This window comes from Metopolophium dirhodum, chromosome 7, assembly GCF_019925205.1.
Source record: "Metopolophium dirhodum isolate CAU chromosome 7, ASM1992520v1, whole genome shotgun sequence".
In the NCBI taxonomy this organism is placed as follows: domain Eukaryota; kingdom Metazoa; phylum Arthropoda; class Insecta; order Hemiptera; family Aphididae; genus Metopolophium; species Metopolophium dirhodum.
The window spans coordinates 4,400,533-4,416,298 of NC_083566.1; the positions used below are offsets into that span (position 1 = coordinate 4,400,533).

At 30.8% G+C, this 15,766-nt stretch overlaps 2 protein-coding genes across 2 annotated transcripts; one reads left to right on the forward strand and one right to left on the reverse strand.

The window, feature by feature from the left end:
- The first annotated feature begins 372 nt into the window (after positions 1–372).
- LOC132948604 (dynein assembly factor with WD repeat domains 1) lies at positions 373–13,339 on the forward strand. The gene is made up of 9 exons (XM_061019145.1): positions 373–613; positions 686–758; positions 856–1,074; positions 8,408–8,530; positions 9,685–9,866; positions 10,983–11,112; positions 12,586–12,748; positions 12,824–12,958; positions 13,028–13,339. Exons 1-9 carry the CDS (start codon positions 574–576, stop codon positions 13,244–13,246), a joined length of 1,284 nt encoding a protein of 427 aa, XP_060875128.1. The 5' UTR covers positions 373–573; the 3' UTR covers positions 13,247–13,339.
- Positions 13,213–15,729, reverse strand: LOC132948607 (WD repeat-containing protein 73-like). Its single transcript, XM_061019148.1, has 5 exons — positions 15,459–15,729; positions 15,139–15,370; positions 14,954–15,044; positions 14,549–14,851; positions 13,213–13,797 (listed from the first exon to the last, which is right to left on the reverse strand). Exons 1-5 carry the CDS (start codon positions 15,509–15,511, stop codon positions 13,358–13,360), a joined length of 1,119 nt encoding a protein of 372 aa, XP_060875131.1. The 5' UTR covers positions 15,512–15,729; the 3' UTR covers positions 13,213–13,357.
- Between the last annotated feature and the right edge of the window lie 37 nt (positions 15,730–15,766).

Below are 15,766 nucleotides of genomic sequence, written 5' to 3' on the forward strand. Positions count from 1 at the left end.
TTTTTTATGAAAATATAGTCCTTTTTTTGTATCCACAAAATTGTATATATTTTATAATTAAGTGACATCAAAACATTAATTAAAAATCTATTTTCCCCTCCATGAGTAATTATAAACATTTTAAGTATGTAAATTCATCTAGTTAAATGTAAATACATTTTGTCATGATTATTCATATATAATTATTATGAAATTTTATTTTTGTTTTAAATAAAAATATATATATATATTATAATATATTGTTAGTGTAATATATTGTATAATCATTGTTTTTCAATATTAAATACCTACTATAATATAGTATAGTGACAAAGTTGAATGTTATTAATTTGTCGCTATTCAAAAATACTGATAAAAACTATAGTAACAACTAACAAGTACCAACTACCAAGTGTAGAACTATAACCATCATTATGTATTATAATGTTATCTTTTTAACGAAATACTCAAAATCAATAATATTTAGATCCAACATTGTACTTATGTAACTATGGCAATATTGAAAAAGTTTTATGCGGCATGTTCAATTGAACAATATTTAAGTTAAGTACTTACCTTTAATAAAAGATTTATATGAAATTAAATAAATTTTATATAAGATATTATCCACCAGGTAATATTTTTTTACTAATATAGGTAATAATATAATATAATTTTCAATGTTTATGTCAATTGTGTTTTATAGGTATTGTTTTTGAATATCAAAAGCAAAGGAAAATAAAGCAAAAGATTTTGGATTTGTTTGATATTGAACGAAAGTAAGTTTAAAATGAATATGATACCAGAAAAATATATTTTAATATAGAAATGTCTGATTGATATTTTAATTTATTAAGTATTACATTTTAAAAATAGTACAAATGTAGAGAAACTAGCCGCGCAAATTGCGAGCGATGAACCATTGATCACTCCTAAAATACTGCCTCAACTGGAAACGATCTTGCAAAAACTTAAAGATAAAACATTGTTCAACAACTGGGAAAATGTACACGAATCTTTCAATGTTGACAAAACTCTGAGCAGTGGCCATTTGTTACCAATAACAAATGTATCCATTGACAAATTCGGAGATATGTGAGTAAATATAATTTAAAGCTAGATAGGTAGGCATGAGGTATCTAAAAAAAAGAATGCTTAATTCTCTTCTATACGACATAATTACGATTAAAGGGCTAGCTAATAGGCATTACGCCCTGCTTAAGGGAGAAACTGTAAATTGTCCTGAATTTTAAGAAAGCAGCATTTATTAAATATTTACTATATAATATTATTATATTGATGTTTTATAAAAAATTACAATATTGATTCGACAAAAATCAGTATCGATTTTGGTTGTATAATAACTGATACTATAAAATAAATATGTTTGAAATACCAAAGAAGTTGAAAGTGTATTGTATTGTTGCCTCATTTTATAAGATTGTTGAAAGCAAAACGTGTCCCGTCAATATTAGCTGAGGACTGAGGAGTTTCTACGCAAATGCAAAGTTGTGTTATACACTTATATTACTTGTTTTGTGAATAATCCATCGACACTGTTATTGTTTTTCAAAACTTATTTTTCCCAAACAATATTACAGGGTACCTATCTATTTCATTTTACGTACTTCCTATTTGTTAGTCGTACAATATGTCAAAATTAGTATATATTTTATTAGTATTATCATTATGATTTATAATATAATTTATTTACCTATCTTTCTTTTAGATTCTGAGCGAAGCGATGAATGTATTGATTCTACAATGATGTGTGTTTTTTTTTTTATTTTTTTTTTTTATTTTTGTGTCTGTCATCACCTTTTAGGACAGTAAAAGTGCTTGGATTTTCTTCAATAGTAACTTTTCTGATAGGAAAGTGAATCTAGTTGGTGTTTTGGGGGGTCAAAAGTAAAAATTTCCCAGTAGTTATCACAAGCGACGTGAAAAACAAAAGAAAAATTAAGGAAAAACGGGAATTTTTACGCAAAATCTGTTTTCGAGAAAATCGATTTTGGTTTTTGGTGTAACTCTAAAACAAATGACCGTAGGGACATGACATTTTGACTGAATGTTTATATTAGCATTTTCTATACACCATAAAAATTTGAAAATATTTTGACTCTTTTTGAGCTGTTTACGGCCATTGTCAGTTTTCAATTTTTTTAGTTTTTTTTTCTATAAATATCAATAAAATTTTATCTGTTGAGTAAAAAAGCTTGAAAATTTAATAGAAGGCTCCTAGTTTATTGTTTCAAAGGCAGATGAAAAAAATTAAAAATCCTTAGTCACAGTTTTTAATTATAAGCATTTAAAGTTCAAATTTTGACAAAATACGGAAAAATCACGAAAAATAGCAAATTATTTTGATGAGAATTCATAAAAATTTTTCTTTTTAAATCTAAGATTTGAAAATGTAATATAAGATTACTCATAAGTTTGTCTACCTTTATCAAAAAAAAAATGTCTAGAAGAAACTTAAATTAAATTTTTATGAGCGTCTGAAATTTATATTTTTACAACATTTGATATTTACTCGATTTCTCATGTAACAATTTTCTTATTTTATTGTAATTAAAAAACGAATGACTGTAGATACTTGAAAATTTCACTGAATGTTTATATTAGCATTTTCTATACACCATAAAATGTTGAAAATATTTTGACTCTTTTTGAGCTGTTTACGGACATTGTCAGTTTTCAATTTTTTTAGTTTTTTTTTCTATAAATATCAATAAATTTTTATTTGTTGGGTAAAAAAGCGTGAAAATTTAATATTAGACTCCTGATATATCGTTTTTAAAAGCAGTTGAAAAATATTAAAAATACATATGCACAATTTTTTTTTATAAGCATTTAAAGTTCAAATTTTGACAACATTTATCAAATTTATAATTTATTAATTATTTTGTGGTTAAAAATTTATAAAATGTTTAACTTTTATGGCTAGGGATTGAAAATTTAAAACAAGGCTCCACGTTAATAGGTTATATATAAATTACTTTATTCACAATAATATCATCAAATATACTTGGTAATATCATAGGGTGACTGACCGTTTTCGCTCAGAATCGTTTTTCTTATACAATGATATTATATCATTGAATTCAAATTTAACACCATCCATTACAGTGACCCACTTGTAACCTACTGTACAGCAGAGCGACATCCACTTATCCACCTTTTTTTTATCGTATATTTCCATAATAACACGTTAAAATTAGGAAGTATGTAATTACTAATTAATATATCAGCCACTAAAAAACCATTATGTACCTACTAGTATATCAAAATGTGGTGTTGGCGTATTGCGATTATAATTGTAATTTTTAGCCATTCGACGTATATAGGATTTAGGAACCTAAATTAATTTTATAATATAGATATAAATAGATTTAATTCCTGACATTTGATTGAAATTGCAAACAAAGATACATGGTATCTATCTATAGATAAGAGATAATATACTAAAAATAGTATCTATCTTTGTGACTTTGTATAGGTATTACCATTTATCAGTGACGTGTAACATAGGGACATAGGCAGGGATAGATTGGAATTTCGGATCAGCCCGGGAAAATACTTTTTTACCGGCCCACTATTTGTTGGGAGATTGGGGGCGACTGGCAAGTGTACCATACTGAAGATCCTCTTCCTTTACTACCACTTTCGTGGGCTTTACGGCTCTTCTTTATTGCGGTTTCCAAGTGATCTTTCATTTGAAAATCATATTTTGCTAAAAACAATATGATTTCTAAAAAATTTCCGTGGTCAAAAAATGGATTAGCTAATGTGTGTGCTGCTTCAAATTGATTTCCCCTATAACTCAATCCACGTTTTCCTATAAGTTTAACAGCTTCAATCACTCTTGTAACAATTTCGCTGTTTTTTTTTATCTCTTTCTTAGTTCCACAGAAAAGAAGTGAACCAATATCATGTTTATTTGAATGGAGAGAAAAAAGCTGATACACAATTTTTATGTACTGTGCTTTTATCATGTTCATCAGTTCGAATATAAGTATGACTCCATACATCTAAACCTTTAGTAAAATTATTAATTCATAATTTCTGAAGAAAATGCAAGACATAGATAGCAGAATAATTGTTTTGGATTTTTATTGTAGGTTAACCATTTTCGTTCAGAGCCATTACTTCTAAAGAAAGCTTTTTGAAAATTAAATGGAGTTTCTTCTTTTAATTTTAGTTTTTGAGGTTGATATTTAAAAAATTGATTAAGCTGTGTAATTTTAGGTTTCTTGAATATATCTAGAGGGCCAAAATTAAAAAAATTACACATTGATCAGTTTGATAATTTACAAACTGCAATAGACACAAAGACACGTAGGTTATAGGTATCTAATAATGACCCAAATGCTCAAATTATTAAATTGTAATATAATATTTCAACAAATATTTTTTAGTTTAATATTATAAGTTATAATAATATTATTTACTTTTATAAGAAAAATATGAATAGTTAAATATAATAATTTAATAGTACTTTTATAAGTAAAACAATAAATTACAAGACTTACTTCATCTAAAGTAGATGTTCCAACTTCAACATCTGTAGTAGTTTCATCCTAATTAATAATATCATTACTCTAAAAACAAATCTATAATTATTATACTAGGATGGGTATTAATGAGTTAAAAAGTTTAAGTTAAGTTAAAAACTCAGTTAAAAAAAAACATTAATTTGCCCAGCCTTGTTATTAAATCAATAAATCATAATTTATACTTATAGATAAATATTATCTATAATTTTTAGAAGTAGGTATTAGTTGAATATCACATTAAAATAATTTAATGTATATTATCATATTAAAAAAATAAAATAGGTACCTATTGAATTAAATATTTTGCAAAATATGTTGTTTCTCTCATTCTCCATCAATAAAATAAATTGTAGATTATTGTACTTTGTACAGTAACAGTTTAATATTTTTAATTATTAATATATTATTATTATAATGACAAAGTTCAGCTAAAACTCACTTCGCTATTCTGAGAATTGAAAAATTATTTAATGCTTTTAGAAGCAAAGACTTCTAAAAGTAGTATTTTTTTATTTTTGTCTCGAATTTTTTCAGCTCCTCCTTTTCGTTTTTAACTACAGTTTGATCCATCCATTTCCATTTTATTTTATAATTCATAACTATTGTAAATTATTTGTAATATATTATTATGTGGCAAGGGCGGGAAGTGAGCCATTTCAGTCGCGGGCGTCGTGTGCCGCACTTCACCCAAGACTGAAATTGCCTTCCCGCGCGAGCCACACATACTATTTTTTGTCACGCCCCTGCGTTTATGGAAAAGGTTATGCAGGGGTCTATGCAACAATTATAGACTATTCTACAAAAACAATTTCACGGAAGACATTTTATTTTATTTCAAAATTACAATTTTCACTTTGTATATTTTATTATTGTAACTGATAAGATTATTATACAAATTGCGTGAAATAAACTTACTAACGCATCATTCGTTCGACGCACTTATCTAGGAACAGTGTAAATTAAATATGTTTAAATGTTTATGCGTCATGCAAGGAGGTTACAGTGTTGGGAAGGAACGCGTTCCTTTTATAGGAACGAAGCTCGGAACGCGTTCCATTTAAAATATAGGAACGAGGAACGGGAACGAGTTCCTATTTTGAAGGAACTTGAACGAAAATTTCCGTTCCTCAAATAATGAAAAAATTTTAACACGTTGAGTGCCACAGTATATTTTATGAAGCGCATATAGTGTGTTTCCGCGCCAAAACTGAGCCGCGACGCCGTCGGTCGACTACGTGTCGTGTTCCGGGTCGTTTCCGGTTCCGCGCGCCAAATTAGTTCTTCTCAAACAAAACAAAATGTCAGTATAAAAATATTTTTTCAAATAAATTGAATTAAAAAAAAAAACAGATTGTTGTATTATACTATGTCCTATACTCCTATGGGCTATAAGCCTATAACCTATAGCATGTCTCTATGTGTGGTGTATCGTGTATAGTACACACTATACACTGTATACAGGTATACTATACTACTATAGTAATATACATGTATAATATTATGCAATTATGCAATATGAATGTATATATATAAAGTTTCAAGTCTACGCTATACAACTTTTGAATTATAACAAAAAAAATCTAAGACAAATCATTTTTGTTAAAAATCGGTGCTCCTAGAAAGGAGTGGGTTAACCGATTTCAGTGGTGGTCAATGGTGTTTTTTGCGAAAAATTTTTAAGTCAGAAATAATCGGTTAACTCTCTCGGTTCGATTATTTCTGACTTAAAAATTGTTCGCAAAATACACCATTGACCACCACTCAAATTGCAAAAAAAGGAACATGATGGAACGGGAACGCGTTCCTTTTTAAAAAGGAACGGGAACGCGTTCTTTTTTCGGGACAGGAAAGAGGAACGGGAACGAGTTCCTTTCTTACAGTAGGAACGAGGAACGGGAACGAGTTCCTTTTTAAAAGGAACTTTCCCAACACTGGGAGGTTATACTATACATTTAAGATGTAACCAAAAGTGTATGTTTTATAAGAACCGTGGTAGGTATACATTTTAGTTTCTGGTTGTGCAGGGGATACGCGCCCGGCGGCCGGCTCTTTTGGGGATTTCTTCTTTTCCGTCCGGCACTTTTGGGGATTTCCTCTTTTCCGCCCGGCACTTTGGGGATTTCCACTTTACCGCCCGCTGGACGGAAAAAGGACGCTTTCGAACGCTTCAACCGTGGTCGAAAACCAAACTTTCGGTGCAGGCGTGACAAAAAAATATTTTATGAATTATTCCTAGTTAAGTACTTAGTAATTGAATTGTGAAATTAACCAAATTGTGCTGAACTGCTGACTGCCGAGTGCTGATATCGAGGTTTTTAATGATATTTAAATATAAATAATATAAATTTCGAATAAAAATATGCTTATTAGGTATTCATATTAACGACCCACATCGACTTGTATCGTCAAAATTCGTCGTCATTACCCGCAACCCGCCGGTCCATCTGATCGACGATAACCCGAATTATTTATAGATTTTACTGTCCACGGAAGTTGATTTTTTGATTACAGTTATTGTTATTACTTATTGATAATTAATATCATTATTCAGTTTCTGTTGTAGACTTTGTATACTTGTATCATTACAATTTACAACGTTTCGCGTTATAATATTATAGACTGTTATTACGTAATATCATTGAATGAATAATTTATAATCAATGGTAATATTTATTAATTATTAGATGATAGATTTTTTTTTTTTTTTTAATTGATCTTTAAGCCCGGCGACTATGACCATTAGCTGATTGTGGGGTTTTTATGATTGTAGGTAGTGGGATTTGTAACGGTAGGGTTTTTACACGTGTGTGTTGTGTTTGGCAGAATTTCTTAGATTATATTTACGTCTACCTACTATTTACTATTTAGTACGCGGCCCATCGGGAATTTCCCGATTTCCCTATGGCCCAATCCGTCCCTGGACATAGGGTCCAAGTTTTAGCGTGTTGCTTAGGCAACACCTTAAATATGGGTGGGTGGGTATGGATTGAAGAAAATAAGTACATTTTATAGGTCAGTAAGACAATATTATGAGGGGGTAGGTCACCTAAAATTATTTAAGAAACACCAATTTTTTTTATTCACACCACTGGGTGTAAGCTACAGAGAAATCCAATTTATAAAAATGTATGTGTATTTGTTTGTTTGTCCTCTATAGACTATACCTAGACTAAAAACTACAGGACTCTTTTCAATAAAAATAATATTAATAGATTCCTTGATGGTCGGGAGGAGTTTTAGTTTCTACTTCAGTAAATATAGAGTAGCTCAAACAGTCACACATGAATTTTGTTTCAGTTCACGAAAATCGAATATATTTTTGTTGATATATACATAGCCACACATAATAAAATAGTTATTTACTTGGCTAATAAAGCTATTTAGCCATCCTATAAAAATGTAAAATTTAGTACCTAACACCTCTATTATATATATAAAAGTAAGAGGTACAGTCTATGGGCATTGGTCCTTCACTCCTTCTTAGTGTTACTATCTACACATCCATCTTAGCATTCTTATGTCTGGTACACAATATACACTCACCCTTTGTGTTCCGTTTTATTGCCCACTGCCCAACATTCTGACATTATTCTCATAACTGCATTATAAAACTTACACGGAAAATAATTATACTTATTAAATTAACTAATTTATTCTTCTGCGTCCCAGAACATTTTGAAGCGTATAATATTGCCTATACTCAACGCCTGGGCTCGTATAAAAATAAATTATAATAATAATGTTATGCACCTACCATCCACGGGCTAAATATTAATCTTACTCCGTAGTACTTGCACATTGGCATACTTCGGTCTTTAGTCGACATACATATAATATAAATATGAATAACCGGATTTGCGCGTGTATTGTAGTTGCGCCACAGGAAGCTATGACCGAACGTGCAAGATTTGGAACACCCGGACGGGCGAAGAGACATCGACGCTCATCGGACATGAGAACGCGGTGTACGTTGTGTCATTGGCAATCGCGGGAAGGTTAGTATCAGTCATAGGCGCAACTAGGGTTAAAATTCTGGGGGGGGGGGGGCTAACAAAACTATTTATTAAAAATAACCTATAGGGGGCTTATATCTAAATCAATAAGGGATATTTTTTTTGGGGGGGGGCTAAATCCCCTCCCCCATAGTTGCACCAATGGTATCAGTATATCACATGAATGTGCCAGTGGCTTACATCGTTACCCACCGGCCACCATGGCACAATATGCGTAATTAGGCATAGTAAGTAGCATAGCAATGTAAGTGACTTTAGACTTACAAATATACACACATGTATAACCAGGGGTGGTACACCGTACACGATACATTCATCATGATCCATATCACCATAACTATTATATTTCTATATACAAGGTTATTATTTTATAGCAAAATACTCGATCTACAATATACCTATTATACCTACAACAGTATAACCTACTTAATCTATAACTTGTGCACTATAACTAGGTACAGCTAGGGTCTGAGCGATATGTGACAAAAAAATCACTCTGTAGTCTGTACAGGGATTCCCGTCCCCCGGGCCCCGGACGCTATATTATAGGTATCTATCCGGGGTAGACTGGCTAGGATGGTGGGTGGGCGATCCTAAAATTAGGGCCGATAACTTATAAATATTTAATTAGGTATTGGCCCAAAATTGGGCCGAATTTACTGTTTCCCATGGCCAATTTTATTCCCAGTCCACCCCTGGTACACTGGTACCTCCTCTTAAAATCATATCAGCAGGTGCAAACGTCTCCCAGACACACACAGTACCCGGGGAGTATGGGGCAATTGGCTGTGGCCTGTATTATGGATATAGGAAATGGTACGGATCTTATATATTAAAAGAAAAAGTACAAACCATGATATTTCTGAAAACAGTTTTGAAGAAACATTATGCGTATTATCAATCATTTCATATTTTTAAGAGGTCATTACAGTTACGGGATAAAGTATATTAACGACCTAGCATAAGGTAACGGATATTAAATTCTGATTTACTTTGTTTAGCACCTCCCCCCCCCCTTTGAAAAATCCAACTGCACAATGCACACACTACACACACCCTCGGGCCTCGGTCCTCCCACCGAACAAAGCTACAAAGACGTGTGTGAGTGAAAATCTGAACCAAACTCAATTTTCCAGGGTGCTGACCGGATCGTTCGACAAAACGGCGCGGATATGGTCGCTGGACAATGAAGGCGAGTGCTTGTGCACCATGCGTGGACATTCAGCCGAGATAGTCGCGGTGGCCGTTTACCGGTCCACGCAGACGGTGGCCACTTCATCGATGGACCATACGACCAAGCTGTTTAACGCCGTTACAGGTTAGTGTTGCTGCGGAGCCTGTAATTTTCACTACAAGGAACAAGCTATAGAGAAGAAGCCACGTCGTGACTTAAGTTTTGACATAGGTTTAGGGATGCAGTCTATACATACTAATATTTTAAGCGCTCCCATTTCCTCCAGGTTCCAACCGATAATAATATTGTCGTATAATTTCCCCATCAAAATAACATAATTGATGGCTTAGCCGCTCTCCTGCACCCCCGCTACAATACATAATCAAAGTGCTTAATTTATAATATAAGAACAAAAACACGGAGAGTTGTAATGCATTGCGTCCGTTAAAATCTAATCGTTATTAGTAGCTACACCTACAACAGTACCTATATAGTGTCTAATCTGAAATCCGGCCATAAGTGGCTAGGTAGCATAGTAGGTAAATAATATTGGATATAAATACCTAACTATAAGTTTACCAGTATAATACCTTTACGCATATAGTATACTAGGTAGGGTAGGTATATATTATACCATAGGTTCTCAAACTTATTTCATCCAACGCCCACTTTGAGAATCAAAAATTTTCTAGCGCCCCCCCCCCCCCAAAAAAAAAAATTAACTTAGCATCTGTTATGTCTTTTAAAAATAGATATTACAATTTATAATATATAAATATGCTATATCTAATTTCTGAGTTCTAACATACATTTTAAATTAGCTTTTTGGATGACAGCAATTAAAACGCATACTTTTTCATACTTAAAAGTATTTTTATTAAAACAAAACAGTTATAATTAAAATTATTCACATTAAAATTATTTTTATTAAAATCATGCTAAAAAAGTTATGAATTCAAAATATAAAATTTATAAATTGAAAAAGGATTTTGTTTTAATAAATATAGATTTACTATATTACATTTTGTATTAATATATGTATAAATATATAAATGAGACTTTTTTTAATATAATATAATTATAATATTTATATATATAATTTTTTGTATCGCCCCCTAAACTCCTTCGGGCATCCTACCGCCCCCCTGAAGACCACCAACGCCCATTAGGGGGCGCTATCGCCCACTTTGAGAATGACTGTATTATACCTACGACCGACGTCCTACCTATACGCATAACGCATGTTTACACTGTTCACAGGCCAAAACGTTGCCACATTGAGGGGTCATACTGGCGAAGTGGTGGTTAATCAGTTTGATAGAGATGGAACGACGGTGCTCACTGGTTCTTTCGACAACACAATCAAGATTTGGGATGTTCGCACTGCCCAGTGAGTTAATTTATTATCGTATAGTTAATTTGTCGTGTGATACTTTAGGTCAAATTAGACGAAAAAAGGCGTTCAGCTCGGAAAAATTCCCACCTAACTGAATTTTGGTACACTGGCGTGCTCTGCTACATAGCAATATTATAGCACTGATTATTTTTGTTGGGTCTAAAATAAGTAAAAAATGATTATAAAAAATCAAGTTTCCTTTCTATGTTGGGCAAGTTCATTGATATTTATATATATTGTTATTTTTTAAATAAATTGAATGCAAATAACTTTACTAACAGTTTTCACTAGTCAGAACTGTGCAAAGGTTGGGGTGGAAAATGGGGCAAGTGCCTTAGGTCAACAAAAGTGGTAAGATTTTAATGGGCAAAAAATGTTCAAATATTATTGCCCTGGGGCTCCAATAAAAGTTAACACGGCACTGATACCAATTGTACACCACAAGGCACAAGTTCCAAAAACTGACCAAGATTAAAATAGAAGCTATTGTAGTCACTAGGCAGTAGTTCATATCATATTGTAGAACCAATACATTCATTCCGTTTAGAATCTAAAATAATATCCTCTGTATTCAAATTCGACCGTTCTTTAATTTTCTTTTGTAGATATATCTACAACCGTGCTCCTTAGTCAGACATATTTTAGATTAGGCCGGATCTGTTATTTGGGACCCTCAGGCCTTGACACTCTAATGATAGAAAGGGTTCAACAAAAATATCTATCATATTTTGCTGATTATTTACTTAAAGTACCTTGTCGTCTACATGGTTAGCTTTAAATTTATCCAGCCTTGCTGATCGTAGAGGCTGCGCAAACATTTAATTTATTACAAAGCTGTTATCTAATCTAATTGACTACCCTACTCTCCTTCATAAAATATTTTAAAGTTCCGCCACGTCTCATTAGAAACTCTCTTCTATATATTATTCAATTTTCTTCTTCTAATTATTTATTAAACTCCCCTATTTATTGTCTTATGTGTATAGCTAATAAAGCCGTATTGCTAACCCCACCTTTAATAAAACTAATTTGTCAACTGGTCTTTGCTAACATTATTACCTTTATTATATATTACTAATTATCCATTAAGTTATTGTAGATATCTATTAAATATTTCACATTGTTTTGGTCCCCGGCTGTATCTTATTAAAAATAAAATAAAATATAAAATACTTAATACAAAATTTAAATTATTTTGAAAAAATATTAGTGCTTTTTACCAGTTACTAGTAGATATTACAGATAATATGAAATATTATTTATTATTATTATTATGCAAAATAAACCTAATCCACAGTACTAAATATTGATTCCTTTAAGTGGATTTTTATTCAGTTTAACATTTATTCGTATATTTACGATTTCTGTTTAAATTAATCCTAAAAATTTTAATCGGGTAATAATGGTTTTATGTTAATTTGCAACCAAAACTTTGTGATGTAGAACATTTTATCTGATTATGCATAGATGTACAGCAACACTGTATGGCCATACTGCTGAATTGACTGCCTGTCACTACGACTTCAGTTGCAGAGCAATCGCCAGCAGTTCATTGGACGGCACGGCCAAGTTGTGGGATGTGAGGAGGACTGACAGCTGTTGTCACACTATTGCAGGCCATACAGACGAGGTAGTGAGATATTCAACATTGTGTTTACTCGTTTCAGATAACCAACAATTGTAAAGTTTAATAATTGTTGTATAGGTGCTAGACATTTGCTTTGATTCAGTTGGTCGTCGAGTGGCTACAGCGAGCAGTGATTGTAGTGCTTGCATCTGGGATGTAAGCAGTGGAGACTTAATTTCCGCAATGATTGAACACACAGGAGAAGTTACAAAAGTACCTATTCAATTAATCTGAAAAAACTAAATTTAATATAATACAATAATTATCTTATTGTGATTTCAGGTTTTTTGGGAACCGGCTGGACATCATCTGCTTACCGCATCACAAGACCATAGTTCTATTATTTGGGACACAGAAACCGGAGAATGTTTACAAGAACTAAAAGGGCATACTGATCACATATTCTCGGTATTAATGAGCTATCTAGGTGATACAATTTTGACGGCTTCTAAAGATAATACTTGTTGTGTTTGGCAAAAATTTAATTCAAAAAATAATTAAAACGTATAATATAAATTAATTCTATTTTAAATTTACCAATTATTAATAGAATATTTAAATATATCAGACTTTTTGTACAACATCAAAATGTAATTATTATTGTTATTTTTTTTATGAAATATATTGCCATCCTTGAATTGATCCATCAATTGCAGATGATAACAGTGTGTCACGTCCACACATTGGTAACCATAATGTACTACTTGTAACTGTATTTTGACATAAATCTTCATCTTCAGTGAACATATGTCCTTCATGTATAAACTTGTGTATCAAGTTGGTATTACAATCAGATTCTTCTATTATATACACATTACCGTCAAATCCACTAACAGCATAATTTTGTGAATTAGTAGGGTCAAGGCTAATGTTTATATTGTTATTACATTTTGAAAACAATTCTCTTTGATACATTGTAGGAGTCTTACAATTTCTCAAATCATATGTAAGTAAAGTTCCAGAATTAGAAATTAATGTTAAATTTAATGTGGTTGCTTCTTTAGAACTTGTGTATGCAGTGTTTAAAAACCATTTTGCATAACTATCAGCCTCTGAAAGAAAAAAATATATTTAATTATAATAAAATATCTACAGTAGTATGAAGAAGATTGTAGTAGGATTATGTACTTTTATTTATATTTTGTACATTTTGAGAAGGTTCTTTATATTTAATTATTTAATTCATATTACCAATATCAATCATAATACAATATTATAATATATTTTCATATTCTGAACATTGGAAAGATACAATTAAAAGTAAAACCCAATTTATTTGACTTAAAAGTAATAATACTACAAAATCCTAATGATGTTGTCTGTCATGTAAATGTAATGTTTAATTATTATTCATAAATTAAACTATACTATAAAATTCAATGACAATTTACATCACATAATAGCTCAAAAATATATATCAATCTTTTAATTATTTTTATGTATAAAATATGTTCCAGTAGATGGGCACATTGGTTAGATATTTTTTTAACAACTTTTTTAAAAATCATTTATACAAATTTATTTTTGTAAAAACAAAGTATTAAAAAAAAATAAGTAGGCAAATAACTTATTTATAATTATTTACTTACTAACAAAATACTAGCAATAAAATTAATAAGTTATTTAAAATAAATGATTAAGTGAATTTGGTTCCAAATGATTAACTTTAACAATCGATTAATAATACAAATTTCAGAAAAAGTATTTTGTATTTTCAAATACAGTACCAGCAATAAGTTTTATAGATACCTAGTAAAAATAATAAACATCATTGTTCCTACCCAGTAACATCCAAATACTTACCAGGTAAATGAATATTTTTTACATGCTGACCACTAGTTAAATCATACAGATCAAATGAACCATTTTTTGAATTTTGAACAACCAATTCATTTTTAGAAATGAAATGTGGTGTATAAATGCATTCTGGGTCGTTGGTCACATCTCTGATCATGAGTGTTTTCGTATTGTTTTCCATGTTAAATACACAACCTGTATGACAAGAATATTCTTTTCCCCAAATTATTAAGGTATCAGTTGTACAATCAACAGCTAAATGTGCATTCTCCACTTTGCTATCTATATTCACCAATGGAATCATTTGATCTAAAATTAAATAATATAATATGTTATATATTAGACAACTGAATGACTATATATTTTTAAGTACCTACGTAATAACAGATTACTCTAATTTTGTAAACTTGCCTGATTTATGGGGATCCATATCATATATTGAAACTTTACCAACTCCTTCTTCAGACAAAATTGTTTTAGATTTTCCAAAGAGAGTTTTCATCTATTAAAATAATAAATAATAAATTATTATATTTATTTAAACTTAAAATTTTAATGATAATATAGTTACCAAAATACTTATAATTTTTGTTTACATCAATTAATCGATTATCAGTTAAAGTGCCACATTTGATTTTCAAATCTCTACTCGTGCTTATTGAATCGTGTTCATTTTCAATTTGGTAAAGCTTGTTTGGAAGTTCCAAATTCAATACTTCAAAACCATTTTCTCCAGGTTTTTCACACGCTAAACACACTGAGGAATCACAACTCAGCTCCATTGAAAATATTGGTTTATCCACACCAAACATTTGCAGTTTATGATACCTTGTTTTTTAAAAAATTATATCAACCAGTCAAATTACAATAGGTATTTACTATGTTTAAAAGTAAAGTTTAATCAAAATATTCTTACCTTTTGAAAGAGTTAAAAAACCAATCATCAAAAACGTCTTCTGTTTCCAACATTTCTACTCTCTTCAGAATAATTATCTCAGGTATGTACTATTGACTTGTTAATTGTTATTATTAATTATATTATTATGACCGAAACACATCGGTCAAATCAGTTAGTACTTACAAGTTACAACTATATACTCAGTAACTATATAGTTAGTTTAGTAATTCAGTACTTCAGTGTTCAGTCACAGTCTCACAGAAGTCAGAAATACAGAATAGCCAAATCCAGTTGTTGTAGTCCAGGTTATCCAGTGATAGTTATCA